Consider the following 15,072-nt stretch of genomic DNA (forward strand, 5'->3'; position numbering starts at 1 on the left):
GATCGTAATTTCCGGTTAGTGCACCACGGAGTACTCGATTTGGAACAGCACTCACATCTGAAAAATGAACGTAGTAGACAGTGCGGATAGTATACTTCTTTTAAGTATACTCATGGAAGTACGGGTATGGTCTCACGAAAATACGTGACACTGTCACGTTATTTAATCTATTGAAACGTGATCAGGGACACGTAGGCCTATTTTCTAAATTTTGTATTTCAATTGGAAGTAGGCTATTTGTCGTGTCACTAAGCATGACTTCCAAACTAAGGTTCTGTCCGGTAGCGTTCTCCCTAATGTCCCTTATGGAGCGCCGTACAGATCATTCATTGCTGAAAATTGTCTGTGATAACTAACAAATGACAGCTTTTGGCCACCCGTTTCTATTTAAAATTGTCTGTGATAACTAACAATACGACAGCTTTTGGCCACCCGTTTCTACTTTCACCTTTGATACTGAGAAATTGTGACAATACACAGATATATTAAATGCAGGTGTATGGCGACACATTAGTGCCATAATTCACTAATGTGATAAAAGATGCATTCGGGCGTATTATATTATTCCACACGCGTAGATATTAACTGCTAGCGCGCAAATGATCTCTGCGCGTGCGCAAATTACCTCTGCGCGCGCAAAACAGCCTCTCGCGCGTAACAGCCTCTCGCGAAAGATGTTTTTACGCTCGCTCGAATTTAATTTTGGCACTATCGGGGAGGGAACCAAGGCAGGGCGGGCTTTCCTATGATTGGCCGTTTCTGAAGCGCGATATTTGATTGACAGCCTTCCTCAGCCCTCCTCTCATTCATAGTTAGATAGTTATGATAGTTACGTAGTGTAACTCCAGATTCTATGAGTATAGGCGCAGCCTTTTAAGTGTCGGCCTCATTGTCCTTTAAATAGCTGAAGAAAAGCTGTTTATTGGGAGCAGAACGTCCGCCGGCGCCCGACTATATCTGCGAAATGCGGACGTCGTTGAGGCACGCCGCACGCGGACGTAATTGAGGCCCACGCTGTTGGTGGTCGGGGATTACACATTTTTCAGTGCTACGGCTCACGCCTAGGGATAACCTAATAGCAATAGCCTTAAAAGGCTGTGCCTATACTCATAGAATCTAGAGTTACAATAAGTAACTATCGTTTCAGCCATTTACTGTACAATTCAGAATTGAATGAGAGGAAGGCTGAGGAGGGCTGTCAATCAAATATCGCGCTTCAGAAACGGCCAATCATAGGAAAGCCCGCCCTGCCTTGAGCCGAGAGGCTGTTTTGCGCGCGCTGAGGTAATTTGCGCGCGCGAGAGGCTGTTTTGCGCGCACAGAGGTCATTTGCGCGCGCGCAGAGATCATTTGCGCGCTCGCAGTTAATATCTATGCGTGTGGAATAATATAATACGCCCGAATGCATCTTTTATCACATTAGTGAATTATGGCACTAATGTGTCGCCATACAGGTGCGCTGCTCTGTAGGCAAACCGCGAAGGAAAAAAGGGTAGCTGCTTCATCTGTTCTTTTTATAATTGTATGTCTTGATGTTTATTTTATCTAGCCATATATTCTCTTGTTTTTGGCTACGTGAATGAACGTCCGCGTCGATGCCTCGATCGCAAGTCCAGTGTCGCGAGCGGACGTTGCCATGACATCTAGAGATCATACCGTATTTAATGGGTTGTAGTGAGTGTAACATAATTCACCTAAAGTATTTTGTTATGTGTTGTTCTTTCAATTGTGTTAGGCATGTCGTTTACTATCTTGGTGGTTCAGGGATCACTATCCCTTTTAAGGATTACGAGCGTCTCATGACGTCAGAGCCCATGCGGGATTTGTTTACCTTTAGCACGTTTTGATTTCCTGTTTCTCTCTTACTAAATAAACGAGTCACCCAACTGTGTGCTCAACGTGCGAAATTGTATCTCTCACTTATGGCAATTTCCACAGGGTTGTCATTAATATTGATGTGTAGGGGTTGTTTATAACTCGTGAATAATATTGTTTTAGACCACGGTCTGAGGGAATACTCTGATTCTGATTGGCTGCAGTGCGTGCATTAACTCCTGATATAGCCCTACAGACACCTGCTAAGTAGTTCCAGTCAGTGTTTAGATTCTCTGCCCGAGCCCGAGCCCGACGCGGGCCGGGTCGGGCCGATATTTCCCACCACTATACTCGGGCCGGGCCTTTGATCGAGCAGAATTATTATTATTATTATTATTATTATTATTATTATTATTATTATTATTATTATTATTATTCTCATTCAACTTGAACATGTGTTTTTACAGTAGAGTGGTGGAGGGATGACGTATGTTGGCCAACCCGGAAGTGAGCGTCGCCCTGGATTCCCTCGACAAAAAGCCAACGGGTTTTGCCATTGGATTTTGGATTATTGCTGAAACATTTGCATCTTTGAAGCACCTCCTCAAAAACTGAAAATAAATAAATATATAAAAATAACCGTGCTCCAAAGAACGAAATGTAAACCAATGCATTCTGAATGGGAGTGTTTCTCTGATTTTTTCCATGCTACACAGAACGAAATGTAAACCCATGCAAATAAAGACTTCATGGTCATAATAATTTAAATATCATTAATATCCTGAGTGTGTAAGGTGGTATTCAATTTCTTTCAACGGGGCTGCATCCAGTCACTTGACCGTTATGGTTGCTATGGTGGTTGCTATCGACCGCCCCCTCTAATCCTTACATGGCTCTAAAAACCACGCGGCAAAGGAGCTGCCGTCCATTGTGTTGTTTTTGTCGTAAACTAGGGTCCGATGGTTAGAAAATAGGCAGATATTCCAAGGTATTCTCAAAAGGCAGCTTGGATGTTTTTATTTTCTGCAGTTTAGACTTCTAGTATAACCTATTTTGGAAAGCAAAACACCAAGCTCATTGATTTAACGAGGCAGGGTCATTTGAAACAATTTATTAAATACATATTTGTGAGATGTCATTACTTCTCCTGAGTTTACTCAGGATATTAATGATATTTAAATTATTATGACCATGAAGTCTTTATTTGCATGGGTTTACATTTCGTTCTGTGTAGCATGGAAAAATCTGAGAAACACTCCCATTCAGAATGCATTGGTTTACATTTCGTTCTTTGGAGCACGGTTATTTTTATATATTTATTTATTTTCAGTTTTTGAGGAGGTGCTTCAAAGATGCAAATGTTTCAGCAATAATCCAAAATCCAATGGCAAAACCCGTTGGCTTTTTGTCGAGGGAATCCAGGGCGACGCTCACTTCCGGGTTGGCCAACAAACGTCATCCCTCCACCACTCTACTGTAAAAACACATGTTCAAGTTGAATGCGAATAATAATAATAATAATAATAATAATAATAATAATTCTGCCATAGTATTTATTTAAGGGGGGGGGGGGATACAAGTCTTTTGGCCATTCGTAGTGTTGATCAGCGACGTCGCTTAGCAACGGAAGACGCTGGGAAAGACAAGTCACCGGACTACTACCCATGAATGGAGCGTTCCACGGCATTGAGAAGACCCGTGTAATAAAGGCCTATAATATTTCTGTTTATGGTATAGATTTCTCCTCAGATTAGGCCAATAAACAAATGGTAAAATAAAAATAAAAACGCTCGATCAAAGGCCCGGCCCGAGTATAGTGGTGGGAAATATCGGCCCGGGCCGGGTCGGGCTCGGGCTCGGGCTCGGGCAGAGAATCTAAACACTGACTGGAACTACTTAGCAGGTGTCTGTAGGGCTATAGCAGGAGTTAATGCACGCACTGCAGCCAATCAGAATCAGAGTATTCCCTCAGACCGTGGTCTAAGGGAGGGGGGGGTACTCGTGTGTAGGGGGCCTGGAGGGGGGGCGGTGGGGACTTCACGTGTGTAGGGGGTCAGGGGGTCTTTTACCTTAATAATTCATCGTCTTTAATAACAAAATACCAACAGACTTGAATGTAAAATGTCTTGTTAAGTCGAGGTCTTGGCCTCTGGAGCAGCACGACCGGACGGTGGCTAAAACAAACTTACACCTAAATGTTCTTATAACCAATCCTATTTCAGATTTAATCTTTAAAACAATGAGTTATACTTACCTCAGACGTGTGTGGCCTGTTGAAGTTGTTTTAGCGTCGCGCCCGCCGGGATTCTCGGGACTTTCTTCCAAACGTCGCGGGTCACCAAATTTTGCATATTCTTGAAGAAAGTTGTCCAATCCCGGGTTGCTTCCAACTGACTTTATTCGTTATAAAGTCGTCGGCATGTTTCGGCATGGTAAGTGAAGCTATACGGAGGGAATTTTAGGAATCGTGTAGAACACGTGTGAGAGATAATAACTCTGGCTACTATGGGCCACGGGCAGAGGCCCGTGACCCTTCGCGGGTGTCGCTGAAAATCTCTGGGCTGTTCACTCGACGTCCTCCGTACAGGACGTCAAGTGGGTGTGGCCTATGCAGTGGGCGTGGCCTAGTGGGCGTGGCCGGGGTGACGTTATGGCTTCGGCTTCTTCACTTAATTAAAGGTGAAGAGGGAGCAGCCTTCAATAACGTCATGCTCCCCTTGTGGCTATGTGAGGGTAACGCAGCTTATATGTTTGGTCCTACCCCCTATTGGTTAAGTGAGGGAAATACAGCTTGTGTTCCTAAAATACGTAACATTACACTCACTACAACCCATTAAATACGGTATGATTTCTAGATGTCATGGCAACGTCCGCTCGCGACACTGGACTTGCGATCGAGGCATCGACGCGGACGTTCATTCACATAGCCAAAAACAAGAGAATATATGGCTCGATAAAATAAACATCAAGACATACAATTCTAAAAAGAACAGATGAAGCAGCTACCCTTTTTTCCTTCGCGGTTTGCCTACTGAGCAGCGCATCTGCATTTAATATATCTGTGTATTGTCACAATTTCTCAGTATCAAAGGTGAAAGTAGAAACGGGTGGCCAAAAGCTGTCGTATTGTTAGTTATCACAGACAATTTTAAATAGATACGGGTGGCCAAAAGCTGTCATTTGTTAGTTATCACAGACAATTTTCAACAATGAATGATCTGTACGGCGCTCCATAAGGGACATTAGGGAGAACGCTACCGGACAGAACCTTAGTTTGGAAGTCATGCTTAGTGACACGACAAATAGCCTACTTCCAATTGAAATACAAAATTTAGAAAATAGGCCTACGTGTCCCTGATCACGTTTCAATAGATTAAATAACGTGACAGTGTCACGTATTTTCGTGAGACCATACCCGTACTATCATGAGTATACTTAAAGGAAGTATACTATCCGCACTGTCTACTACGTTCATTTTTCAGATGTGAGTGCTGTTCCAAATCGAGTACTCCGTGGTGCACTAACCGGAAATTACGATCACGTTTGCCGCCGTGGCTCCTCCCCCGCAATAAACATCCCGCTTTGAACGGTGAACTCTTTACGCCTAGCAGCTATAAAAACTATAAAAACTACAAAATGACTCTATTAATGTGGGAAATGCGCCGACTTTGGCTCAGCCTGGCTCCGCCTCTTTCGCTACGTAGCTAAGATGGCTGCCGTTGAGTACGGGGAGTGTCCTTCGATCCACACTTCACGATTAGCCCGTTTTGAGTACGGCATCCGGGTCCTTGAAGTATACTTCTTTTCGCCGGATCTGAATTGGAACGTACTGCGTACTCAAATTTTGGCTAGTAAGTACGGACAGTACGGGTATTGGAACACGGCACTGTACTTACGTGACACAAACCAGCACCGCAAACGTTCTCTCCCGCTTGAGACAACGTCTTTCTTTATAGGTTCATGGGTCTGATTCGCCGATTTCCCATGCTGATATCCCCGGAGATTCTCGGGCATCTTCGACAATTTGGCTATAGATTGTCTCATTACACGCTAAATAATATAATTATAGCCTAATTATATATATAGCCTATACATATATATAGGCAATATATATAATTAGGCAATATATATATATATACATATAGCATTTGTGGTTTTGGCATAAACATAACTAGGGTGCACTGTACTATCTGCGCACACCCTTTCTGAAGCCTCTCTCTCGCTCTCTCTCTCTCTCTGTCCCTCCCTCTCTCTCTTTCTCTCTCTCTCGTAGCGTTTTGTGGAGCACGTTCATTGTCTGACAACACTCCCATTCAGAAAGCATTGGTTTACATTTCGTTCTGTGTAGCACGCAAAAAGTCGGACTATCGTACTCTGGAACACGCTTCAATAGATTAATGTTCGTGCGCATGAGCACGCAATCGCGTGATACCGGGTTGGATATACATAAGTTACCTCACTTGCTGCAATTTTATATTTTTCGGCCATAGATGAGGCGAAGAATGTGGTAATGTTGCTAGCTCCTTTGGCTAGCACAGCCTTTTTGGGCACGTCTGAGTTTTCGTGGCGAACTATATCGTTCTCGCCACCATGGCTTATGGCAAATTCTCTCCGGCATAATGTGCAAAATACATTCCTTTCGTCGTTGCTAACAGGTTTAACCCACAACCTTTTTTTTATAGCTGCAGTCTCTTTTTTGGGGGGGGTTCACTGCTCATTTTGACAGCTCAGTGGCCAGCTACTCTACCCACCGCGCACCGTAACCATAGCAACTTGCGTGAGATTTGGCGCGTTTAAAGAAAAGGTCCGCTCTACGAAACGAAACGAAACAAAATATTTATATCCCGCCCATATGCAACAATAGACTTACTATAAAATAGACAGAATATTGCCCATGTCAGGGCGGCTCTACACTCCTAACTTTAACAAAAACATATGGTAGAAGCAAATATATAGCACTCCATGGAAGACAGATAAACAGTTTCAATTAGGAAACATGAAAGTATGCCTACAGATGTTCAAAAATAACATTTTTCAATTGGCCCTTTTAAAATGCTGATATTATCAATCTTTCTCAATCTAGATGGAAGTGAGTTCCAGGCTTCTGGTGCATAGTTACGGAAGCGCCTGTTTGTTGCTTTCAGCTTGGAGATCTTTGGTAGCTTCATCTGAACGACATCAGCCGGACGAAGTCTTGACTCCCTCAAGGTCGGATCATTACTACTCATTGTGACAAGCTCCTGGAGATACACTGGGGCAACCCCATTCACTACTTTAAAGCAGAGAAGACATACTTTGAAAAATATCCGTTGTTCAATTGGGAGGATGTGAGCCTTTTTGTAGTAAGGAGTGAGGTCAACGTTCATATCTATGATGTCATAGATGAAACGTACACCTGTGTTCAACGCTGATTTGAGTTTCCTAAGCCTTGTCTTCGTGAGATTCATGTACAGAGCGTTACAGTAATCAAGCTTAGAGATGATTAGCTGCTTGATCAGCATGAGTTTCACCTTCTCATCAAGGTACCGTCTGATGGTTCTGAGGTTTGTCATATCCCAGCTGCACTTCTGCTTGACATTGTTGACTTGTCTCTCCATGTTCAGTGATGCATCCAAGAGAACACCCAGGCTTTTCCAGCTGTCTCCTTTACAGATAGTTGGTGTGATGGTAGTGTCACCAAACTGTATCTTTACTTCAAGGTTGTATTTCTTGAGAACAAGCGTCTTACCCATCACGAGCAGCTGCGTCTTGCTTTCATTGAGTTTCATGAAGTTCTCAATCATCCAGCTTTTTATCTCTGACAGACAGTTGTTGATCCTTGCTGTAATATCACAGAGTTCAGTAGGTCTCATTGGGTGGAATGATTGTCGTGGCAATTTCTGTATCAGATATTGCGTCTAAGCAGATGAGATATTTAGATGCAAAAAGCACACAATACTGTTGACAATTAGTGGTTATATATATTTGTAATAAAAATACGAACAAAGATACATCACAACATGCATCAACAAACAACATAACAGGCATACATTACAATAATCTGAGGCCTCAGATGGGAGCTCCTCTTTGCGTGTTACTTCATTCTCTGAAGGTACGCTCAGACAAGTCCACTGAGTGTTTGAATCAATGAGTTCTTATTCACTTCGGTTGGCAGTGGAGGGGGTGGTCCCCCAATACTAAAAGTCTTTGTTCACCAGATTGTTATCTTTACAGTTGAAGCTCCCCCCCCCGAGGCTAAGGTGGGGTCGGCGGCCGTGCCATGTAACTCTCTGACTTTGTTTACACTAGCCAGAGTGTCGAAGAACAGGCCCATACTTCAAAGCATTGCTTGAGAGATGACACACGAAAAGATAGGAACAGGCAGGCAATAAAATGCATCACACGACTCTCGAACGTTCACACTTTAAATGACCCAAAAGGAGAGCAGAAGGCAGACACTATATAAAATTACACAGAATAGCAACAAAACTTAAATTCATATAGACCAAAACAATACAACATGTAGATTTTCCATCACATGATATATACAACTGGGAATCATCCGCATAGAGTTGTATACTGAGACCGTATTTCTCTGCTATCTTCTGTAACTGTTTTATGTATAGAATGAACAGGATGGGTCCTAGAAGTGAGCCTTGGGGAATTCCAAATAGTAGACACAGCAGGTTAGAGATGGATACATCAATCTTCACACCAAAGGACCTGTCCTTGAGATACTTGAACCAGTTCAGGGCAGAACCTGTTATACCGAACTCATTCTCCAGCTTCTTTAGAAGTCTCTTATGATCGATGGTATCAAAGGCCGCTGATAAATCCAGCAGGACAACAATAACAATATTATCTGCATGAATTTCCCTAAAGATATCATCAGTCATCTTCACAAGCAGCGTCTCACAGCTGTGATTTGGTCTGTACCCAGACCAGGGCCGTGTCTAACGAATGGGTTGACCGGGCTGTAGCCCCAGGCCTCGCCGCTAGGGGGGCCTCCGGTCGCTGAAGGTCAAATGACAAAAATTCATAAAAAAATAAATTTAAAAAACGCGCGAAAATGCCGGGCCAAAGGAAACACGAGAGCGGAGCAAAAAAACGAAAATTAGATGAATTAAAAAAGGAAAGAGCGAAATAATTATTACAGAAAACACCCAAATTAACCAACATGTGGAGGAGTAATCAGCCGGCTGTAGCAGCTACCACCAACAAAGATAGAACTGTCAGTGACGGAGAGCAGCCAACCACCGCTAGCCAACTAACCAGCCCAACTAGCCAGTCTGCTAGCAATAGTGCTACAATCTCTGAGGAAACAAGTGATGGAGAAGAAGCAGTGGGTAATGTAGCAGATGAGCCTGTTGATTCTGAGGCTGGGGCGAAAACAGATATATCAACAGACATTGCCTGCTGGGGAGAAGTTAATGAGGAGACGCGAAGCTATTGGGTCGGAAAGGGAATTGAAGCACCCACACAATGTCAACATAAAGATGTCGATTTTTCGGCTTCTGAAAGGAGCTATAAAAATCAGAAGCGATGTCTGAGCAAAACATTGTTCTGTCGCTCGCTCAGAAATGGAGAGAAGGTGGCAAGAGAATGGTTGTCTTACTCCCCATCTACTGGAAATGTGTTTTGTTTTTTTTGCAAACTATTCAGTAACGATTCGTCCACTTTCACGCACGGATTCTCTGATCGGAAACACTCAGTTGACCGAGTCGAGATGCACGAAGCGGGTCAGCCCCACAGAAAGGCTGCGCTTACTTGGCTTGCGCGCACCCAGGTGTGTGGGATCGACGCGGGCCTGCAGGATCAACTGAAAGATGAGGCGAATTACTGGAAGGAGGTATTGAGGAGAGTTGTGGCCGTGATCAAATTTCTGTCAGAGCGTGGGCTCGCTTTCAGGGGAGAAAATGAAACACTGGGCTCAGTGCACAACGGCAATTATTTGGGCATCTTAGAGTTGCTGGCCAAGTTTGACCCATTTTTGGATGAACACTTAAAACGTTTTGGAAACAAGGGGAGGGGAACACCCTCATATTTGTCATCGACTGTATGCACTGAGTTTATTGCACTCATGGGCCAGCGAGTACAATCAGAGATAATAATGCAGCTTCAACACGCAAAGTATTTTTCACTTATTGTGGATTCTACACCAGATTTGAGTCACACTGACCAACTAACATTTGTGGTGCGTTACGTGTCTCAGGAGGGCAAGATCTTTGAGAGATTTTTGAAATTTCTGCCCATTTTTAGCCATACAGGCGAGTCCCTTTTTGACTCAGTCACGGGTGTGCTGCAGGACATGCACATAGACATTAAAAATTGCCGGGGACAGTGCTATGACAACGCGTCTAACATGGCAGGTGCATACAAGGGATTGCGTGCCCGAATTCAGGAAATAAACCCACTTGCGGATTGGATTCCATGCGCGGCCCACTCCCTGAACCTTGTTGGGGTCTGTAGTGTGGATTGTTGCCGTGACGCCAGCTCTTTTTTTAGGCTAGTTCAATCCATCTTCACTTTTTTCTCAGCTTCGCCTAGCCGCTGGAAAATATTAATGGATGGACTGGAGTCTAACGAGAACAAACGCATGGAGATGGTGAAGGGACTTTCATCGACGCGATGGGCAGCACACGCCCGGGCTACAAAAGCTCTCCGTTTAAATTTAAAAAATATCCACGACACTTTAAACGAGATAGCAGAAGACGACCATCAGAAATCAGCCGCACGAGATGAGGCGAAGTCTCTAGCAAAAAAATTGAATAGATTCGAGACAGCATTCCTCGCCATCATATGGGATACCGTGCTGCAAAGATTTGACATCACAAGCAGGGCCCTGCAGACGGTGGAGTTGGACCTAGTTACTGCTGTGGAATTGCTCCAGTCCCTCATAGACTTTGTGTCCAATTTACGCTCCCAGTACAAACACTTGGAATCCCAGGCCAAATCGCTATCACTGTCACAGCAGTACACTGTGACTCGACAGGTGAAGCGCACCGGCACCACACCGGCCGATGACACAGACGAACCAACCCTTGTGTCCAATGCGGGAGAAAATCGCTTTCGGGAGACATTCTTTGTCATCATAGACAAACTGATCAGTGCATTACAACAGAGACACGCAGTGTACAAAGAAACGTCCACCTACTTCGGATTTCTAACGCAACTGGACACATTGTCTCTCAGTGAAATACGCGAGAAAAGCGTCAACCTGCAGGCAAAATACCACGAAGACCTGGCTGATGATTTCCCTGATGAACTAGGACAGTTTTTGCATTTCGCAAAGTCTCCACTGTAAACAGGCAGCCGATGAACCTACTGTCATTCATTCGAGAAAGGAATCTACAACAAGTTTTTCCAAATGTCGACATAGCACTGCGGATCTACCTTACATTGCCTGTCAGCAATGCCAGCGGGGAGAGGTCATTTTCCAAACTTGGAATTATCAAGAACAGGCTGAGAACGACAATGTTGGAGGAGAAACTTAACAATCTGACTTTAATGTCAATTGAGCAAGACATGCTGGCCCAAATGAACTTTGAGGAGCTCATTAATGATTTCGCACGGAAGAAGAGCAGAAGACGGGCCTTCTGAAGTCCCTTGGTGAGTCATGTTTGCCGCGGCGGCCTCCTCTATATGACCCAGCCCCATTAATGTGTAAAATAGTTTTAGCTTGTTTGTGTGCACATTTCAAACAGTTCACCCCAAATATGTTGCATCGTACGGTCCTGCCTGTCTTCTTGCTTGGTGTTTGTTGTGCGTAACCGGACATGTACCAGGGCGTTACTCCCGGAGTAAATTAACCATTCAATGCCCAAACCGTTTGAGCCATAGCCAGGGCCTTCATTGACCTTTGTTTAATAGCCTACATTGTTTTATAGTTTTTGACGAGTTTACAAAAACAGGATACATTTCTATAAATTAAGTAACTTTCAAAAAACATTTCATTTATGTTGTCTGGGCCTAACTTGCTGTACTTGATAGCAAATGCATTTTAGGGCCTATTACTTTTTCTGTAATGATTTGCCAAAGTCACCAAATCACCAATTTCATACTTTCTTTTTTTCTACATTTTCAAATAGGCCAATTCAGATACATTTTGTTTCCCCATCCTCATTCTGTCAGCTTTGTCAACACTACTGCAATTATAATAAAGCTACCCTTGAATTGAAATGAATTTAATTGAATTGAAATCATATTACCAGTTCACTTTAAATAGATTGGTCATAGATTGGTAGGCCTACTGTGTACGCTGATGTGTCAGTGGGTTTGTGTGAGGTCATGCGTCAGAACATCATGATATGAAGGGCCTCACCCGGGTAATTAGCCCCGGGCCTCAGAAAGTGTTAATCCGGCCCTGACCCAGACTGAACTGGGCAGTGGAGGTTGTTGGTCTGCAGGTGGCTGTTCAGCTGGTCTAGGACTATCCGCTCAAGAAGCTTAGAGACAACAGGAAGGTTTGAGACTGGTCTATAGTTCTTCAAGCAGTCTGGATCTGCATCCTTCTTCTTTAGGGTCGGTTTGACAACCGCCTTCTTCAACTCACTAGGAAACTCACCCTGCATCATCGAGATGTTAACAATGTGCAGTAGAATGGGCACAAGCTCGTTTGAGCACTTCTTCAGGAGGAATGTTGGTATAGGGTCTAAGCAGCAGAACTTGCTGGACAGTTTAGAGATGTACTTCAACAGAGAATCTTTGCTGATGTGATCAAATGCTTCACACTTTATTCCCACAGGGTACTTAAAATCATCATCTGCTGGTTTCCTCTGGTTTTCTTCTTCAGCTTCAGCTTCAATACTGGATCTGATGGTATTCACCTTATCTGCAAAGAACTCCTTAAAGTCTCCAGCAAGTTTCTTTGTATCTTTACTAGAAGGCAGGACTTGGGATTGTTTACCAGTCAGCTTGTAAACTTTCTTATACAAGGATTTCGTGTCACTTGCAGAAGCTAATAGAGACTTTCTGGTAAAGGCAATCCTCTTCTTCTTCTCTAAACCACAGAAACCGTTCCTGAGCCTGACGTAATCATCGTGTGTTCCTTTTCCCTTCCTCCATGCTGTCTCTGCAGCCCTTCTTTTCCTCTGCAATACACGTAGCTCCTCATCCATCCAGGGGCGATCTTCAGGGGCGATCTTTTATCAACAGTCTTGTTGATAACCGGACAGTGCTTGTCCATGAGTTCCAGCAGTACTTTGTTGTAGAGAGAGACAGATTCCTCAAGGCTCGCAGAGCACCACTTGCTCCAGTGACACAGATTGTAGGATATCCTCCCTGAAATCATCAATAACAATCTCGTTAAAGTCCCTGTAACTGATTTTCCTAGCATCATCAACAAGATGTGAGACACTAGCTGAAACTTCTGCTCTCACCAAAGAATGGTCCGATGATGTTCCCGAGTCTACAACACTAATAGAGTGCACACAGTCTCTAAACCCATCTGTTGTGATAATAAGGTCAAGTGTCCCTCCAAGATTGTGCGTTGGCACCAGTGGCACACACTGTTGAAGTCCATGTTGGCTAAGTAGTGTAAAAAACTTCTCAGGGTAGTGGTCACCAGGTCGCTCAACGTGTATGTTGAAGTCGCCGGCCATAACTGGAGTTCCTGGCTTATTGGAGAGGTCAGAGAGGTAATCACTAAATTCCTCAAGGAAAAAACCCTCAGTATACCGAGCCTTCTTCGTGTACGGTGGCCTGTAGATATTTACCAGACGTAGCATCGCACTCTCGGTCTCAATAACAGTCTCCATAACTTGATAGGATTTGTATTTCTTAACATTAGTATTGGACTTCAGCTTGAGGTTTTTGTTGTAGATAACAGCAATACCCCCTCCAGAACGGTGCTTCCGTGGGTCAGAAACTATTCCCCAGCCATAGTCTTTGATCTCTTGTAGCTTTGCAGTATCTGCATGCTGGAGGAAAGTCTCCTGAACAAAGCATATATCAATCTCCTGGTCTGCAAGATGCTCAAGAACACCAACTGTTTTGTTCACAATGGAGTGTGCGTTGAAACTTGCCAGTATTAGTTTATCCCAAGTTCTTTTTGAAGATCCCTTGACCTCTGAACAGTCGTTTTTTGCCTCATCACTCCCGAAGGTCCTCCCCATGATCTGAGCTCTCTCTTTGACGTGGAAGGGACAGAGCCTATCAGCTGCTGTGTGTGTCCTACACTTATCCTTCTCTCTCTTGTTGTTGCTGTGGCTGCAGTTACTACACTTGATAGCGGCAGTATCCTTACTTTTGCGTCTTTGGCAGTCTTTAGAAGTGTGTGAACCAGCGCAATACGAGCAGACAGGTGTACTTTTCTTCTTACAGTACGGAGAGCCACTCATGTGTCCGTATTCCTGGCAGTCGAAGCACTGTACCACATGGTACCTATCTGACTCTGTGCTGTCGGAGGTCTACATGTATCCAGTCACCGGACTCCCTCAAACACTGTCTGATTCTAGGTGAAACCTGGAGTACTACAAAATCCTTGGTCTTTTTGTCAAGGAAAACAACCTTGAACAATTCTCCTTCTTTCAGCCGCCGAATACCCTGATTCTTTTCTAGGATCTTCTTCTCTAGGTCCTCACCACAGCTGTACTCAGCCTCCAGATCAAACATTGTCAGCTTAGGATCCAGCTTCTTTCTCTCTGTGGTCTTTGAGGTAGCCTTGTACTTCGATTCCAGAGCTTCTTTTGCACTGTCCCGGTGCTCCTTGGTCGAGAAAGTCATGTTAACAGCTCCTTTAACTTCATGGTGTTGAGTCTTCAGAATAGGGATCGTGGGTACAGAGGTCTTGAGATCTCGCTTCACTACGTCCACATATTCCTGGTGAGATCTCTTCTTAGGTTCTTCATCTCCTACCACTTGCCTCTTGAGGAAAAGGCTGTAGGTCTCGCTCGGCTGGTCGCTAGTAGGGAGTAGGTCTGTTATCTCTTTCCTAACAAGTGCAGGAACATCAGAGTCACAGCTGGAGTCGGCCGACACCTTCTTCAGCTCATCTAAGGCCTTCAATGAGAACTTGTAGAAATCCTTTGCGAGGATAAAAAGAGATGTCTTTGAGTTCTTGGGATCCATATCCCCGTACTCCATGTTAATATCCATCTTCCGATTACCTGCTAGACTGTTCTTTAGTTCATCTAGTTCTGCGGCAAGCTTTGCCGCCTTATCATCACTCATGGTGACGCTACTTTGCCTTTTCGTCAAATTGCGCTCTCTGGTTTCCGGGTTCCGGGTTGTCCTGAACGCAGCATTAGCTTGAGCTAGCTCTGGGGGGCTAGCTCTAGT

General features: G+C 44.1%; 2 protein-coding genes across 6 annotated transcripts in view; both read left to right on the top strand.

Annotated features, from left to right (window-relative positions):
• Positions 1–15,072, top strand: part of LOC130406504 (smoothelin-like protein 2) — a 56,005-nt gene that overhangs the window by 18,644 nt on the left and 22,289 nt on the right. The window lies entirely within an intron of this gene.
• LOC130406505 (zinc finger MYM-type protein 1-like) lies at positions 9,483–15,072 on the top strand. The gene is made up of 2 exons (XM_056612128.1): positions 9,483–12,612; positions 12,805–15,072. Exon 1 carries the CDS (start codon positions 9,521–9,523, stop codon positions 11,096–11,098), a length of 1,578 nt encoding a protein of 525 aa, XP_056468103.1. The 5' UTR covers positions 9,483–9,520; the 3' UTR covers positions 11,099–12,612; positions 12,805–15,072.

The sequence above is a fragment of the Gadus chalcogrammus genome, chromosome 16, assembly GCF_026213295.1.
Source record: "Gadus chalcogrammus isolate NIFS_2021 chromosome 16, NIFS_Gcha_1.0, whole genome shotgun sequence".
In the NCBI taxonomy this organism is placed as follows: Eukaryota; Metazoa; Chordata; class Actinopteri; order Gadiformes; family Gadidae; genus Gadus; species Gadus chalcogrammus.

What these genes read in the sequence shown, in the direction of transcription:
- LOC130406505 (XM_056612128.1), top strand. Translation starts at nt 9,521, where the DNA reads ATGCACGAAGCGGGTCAGCCCCACAGAAAGGCTGCGCTTACTTGGCTT.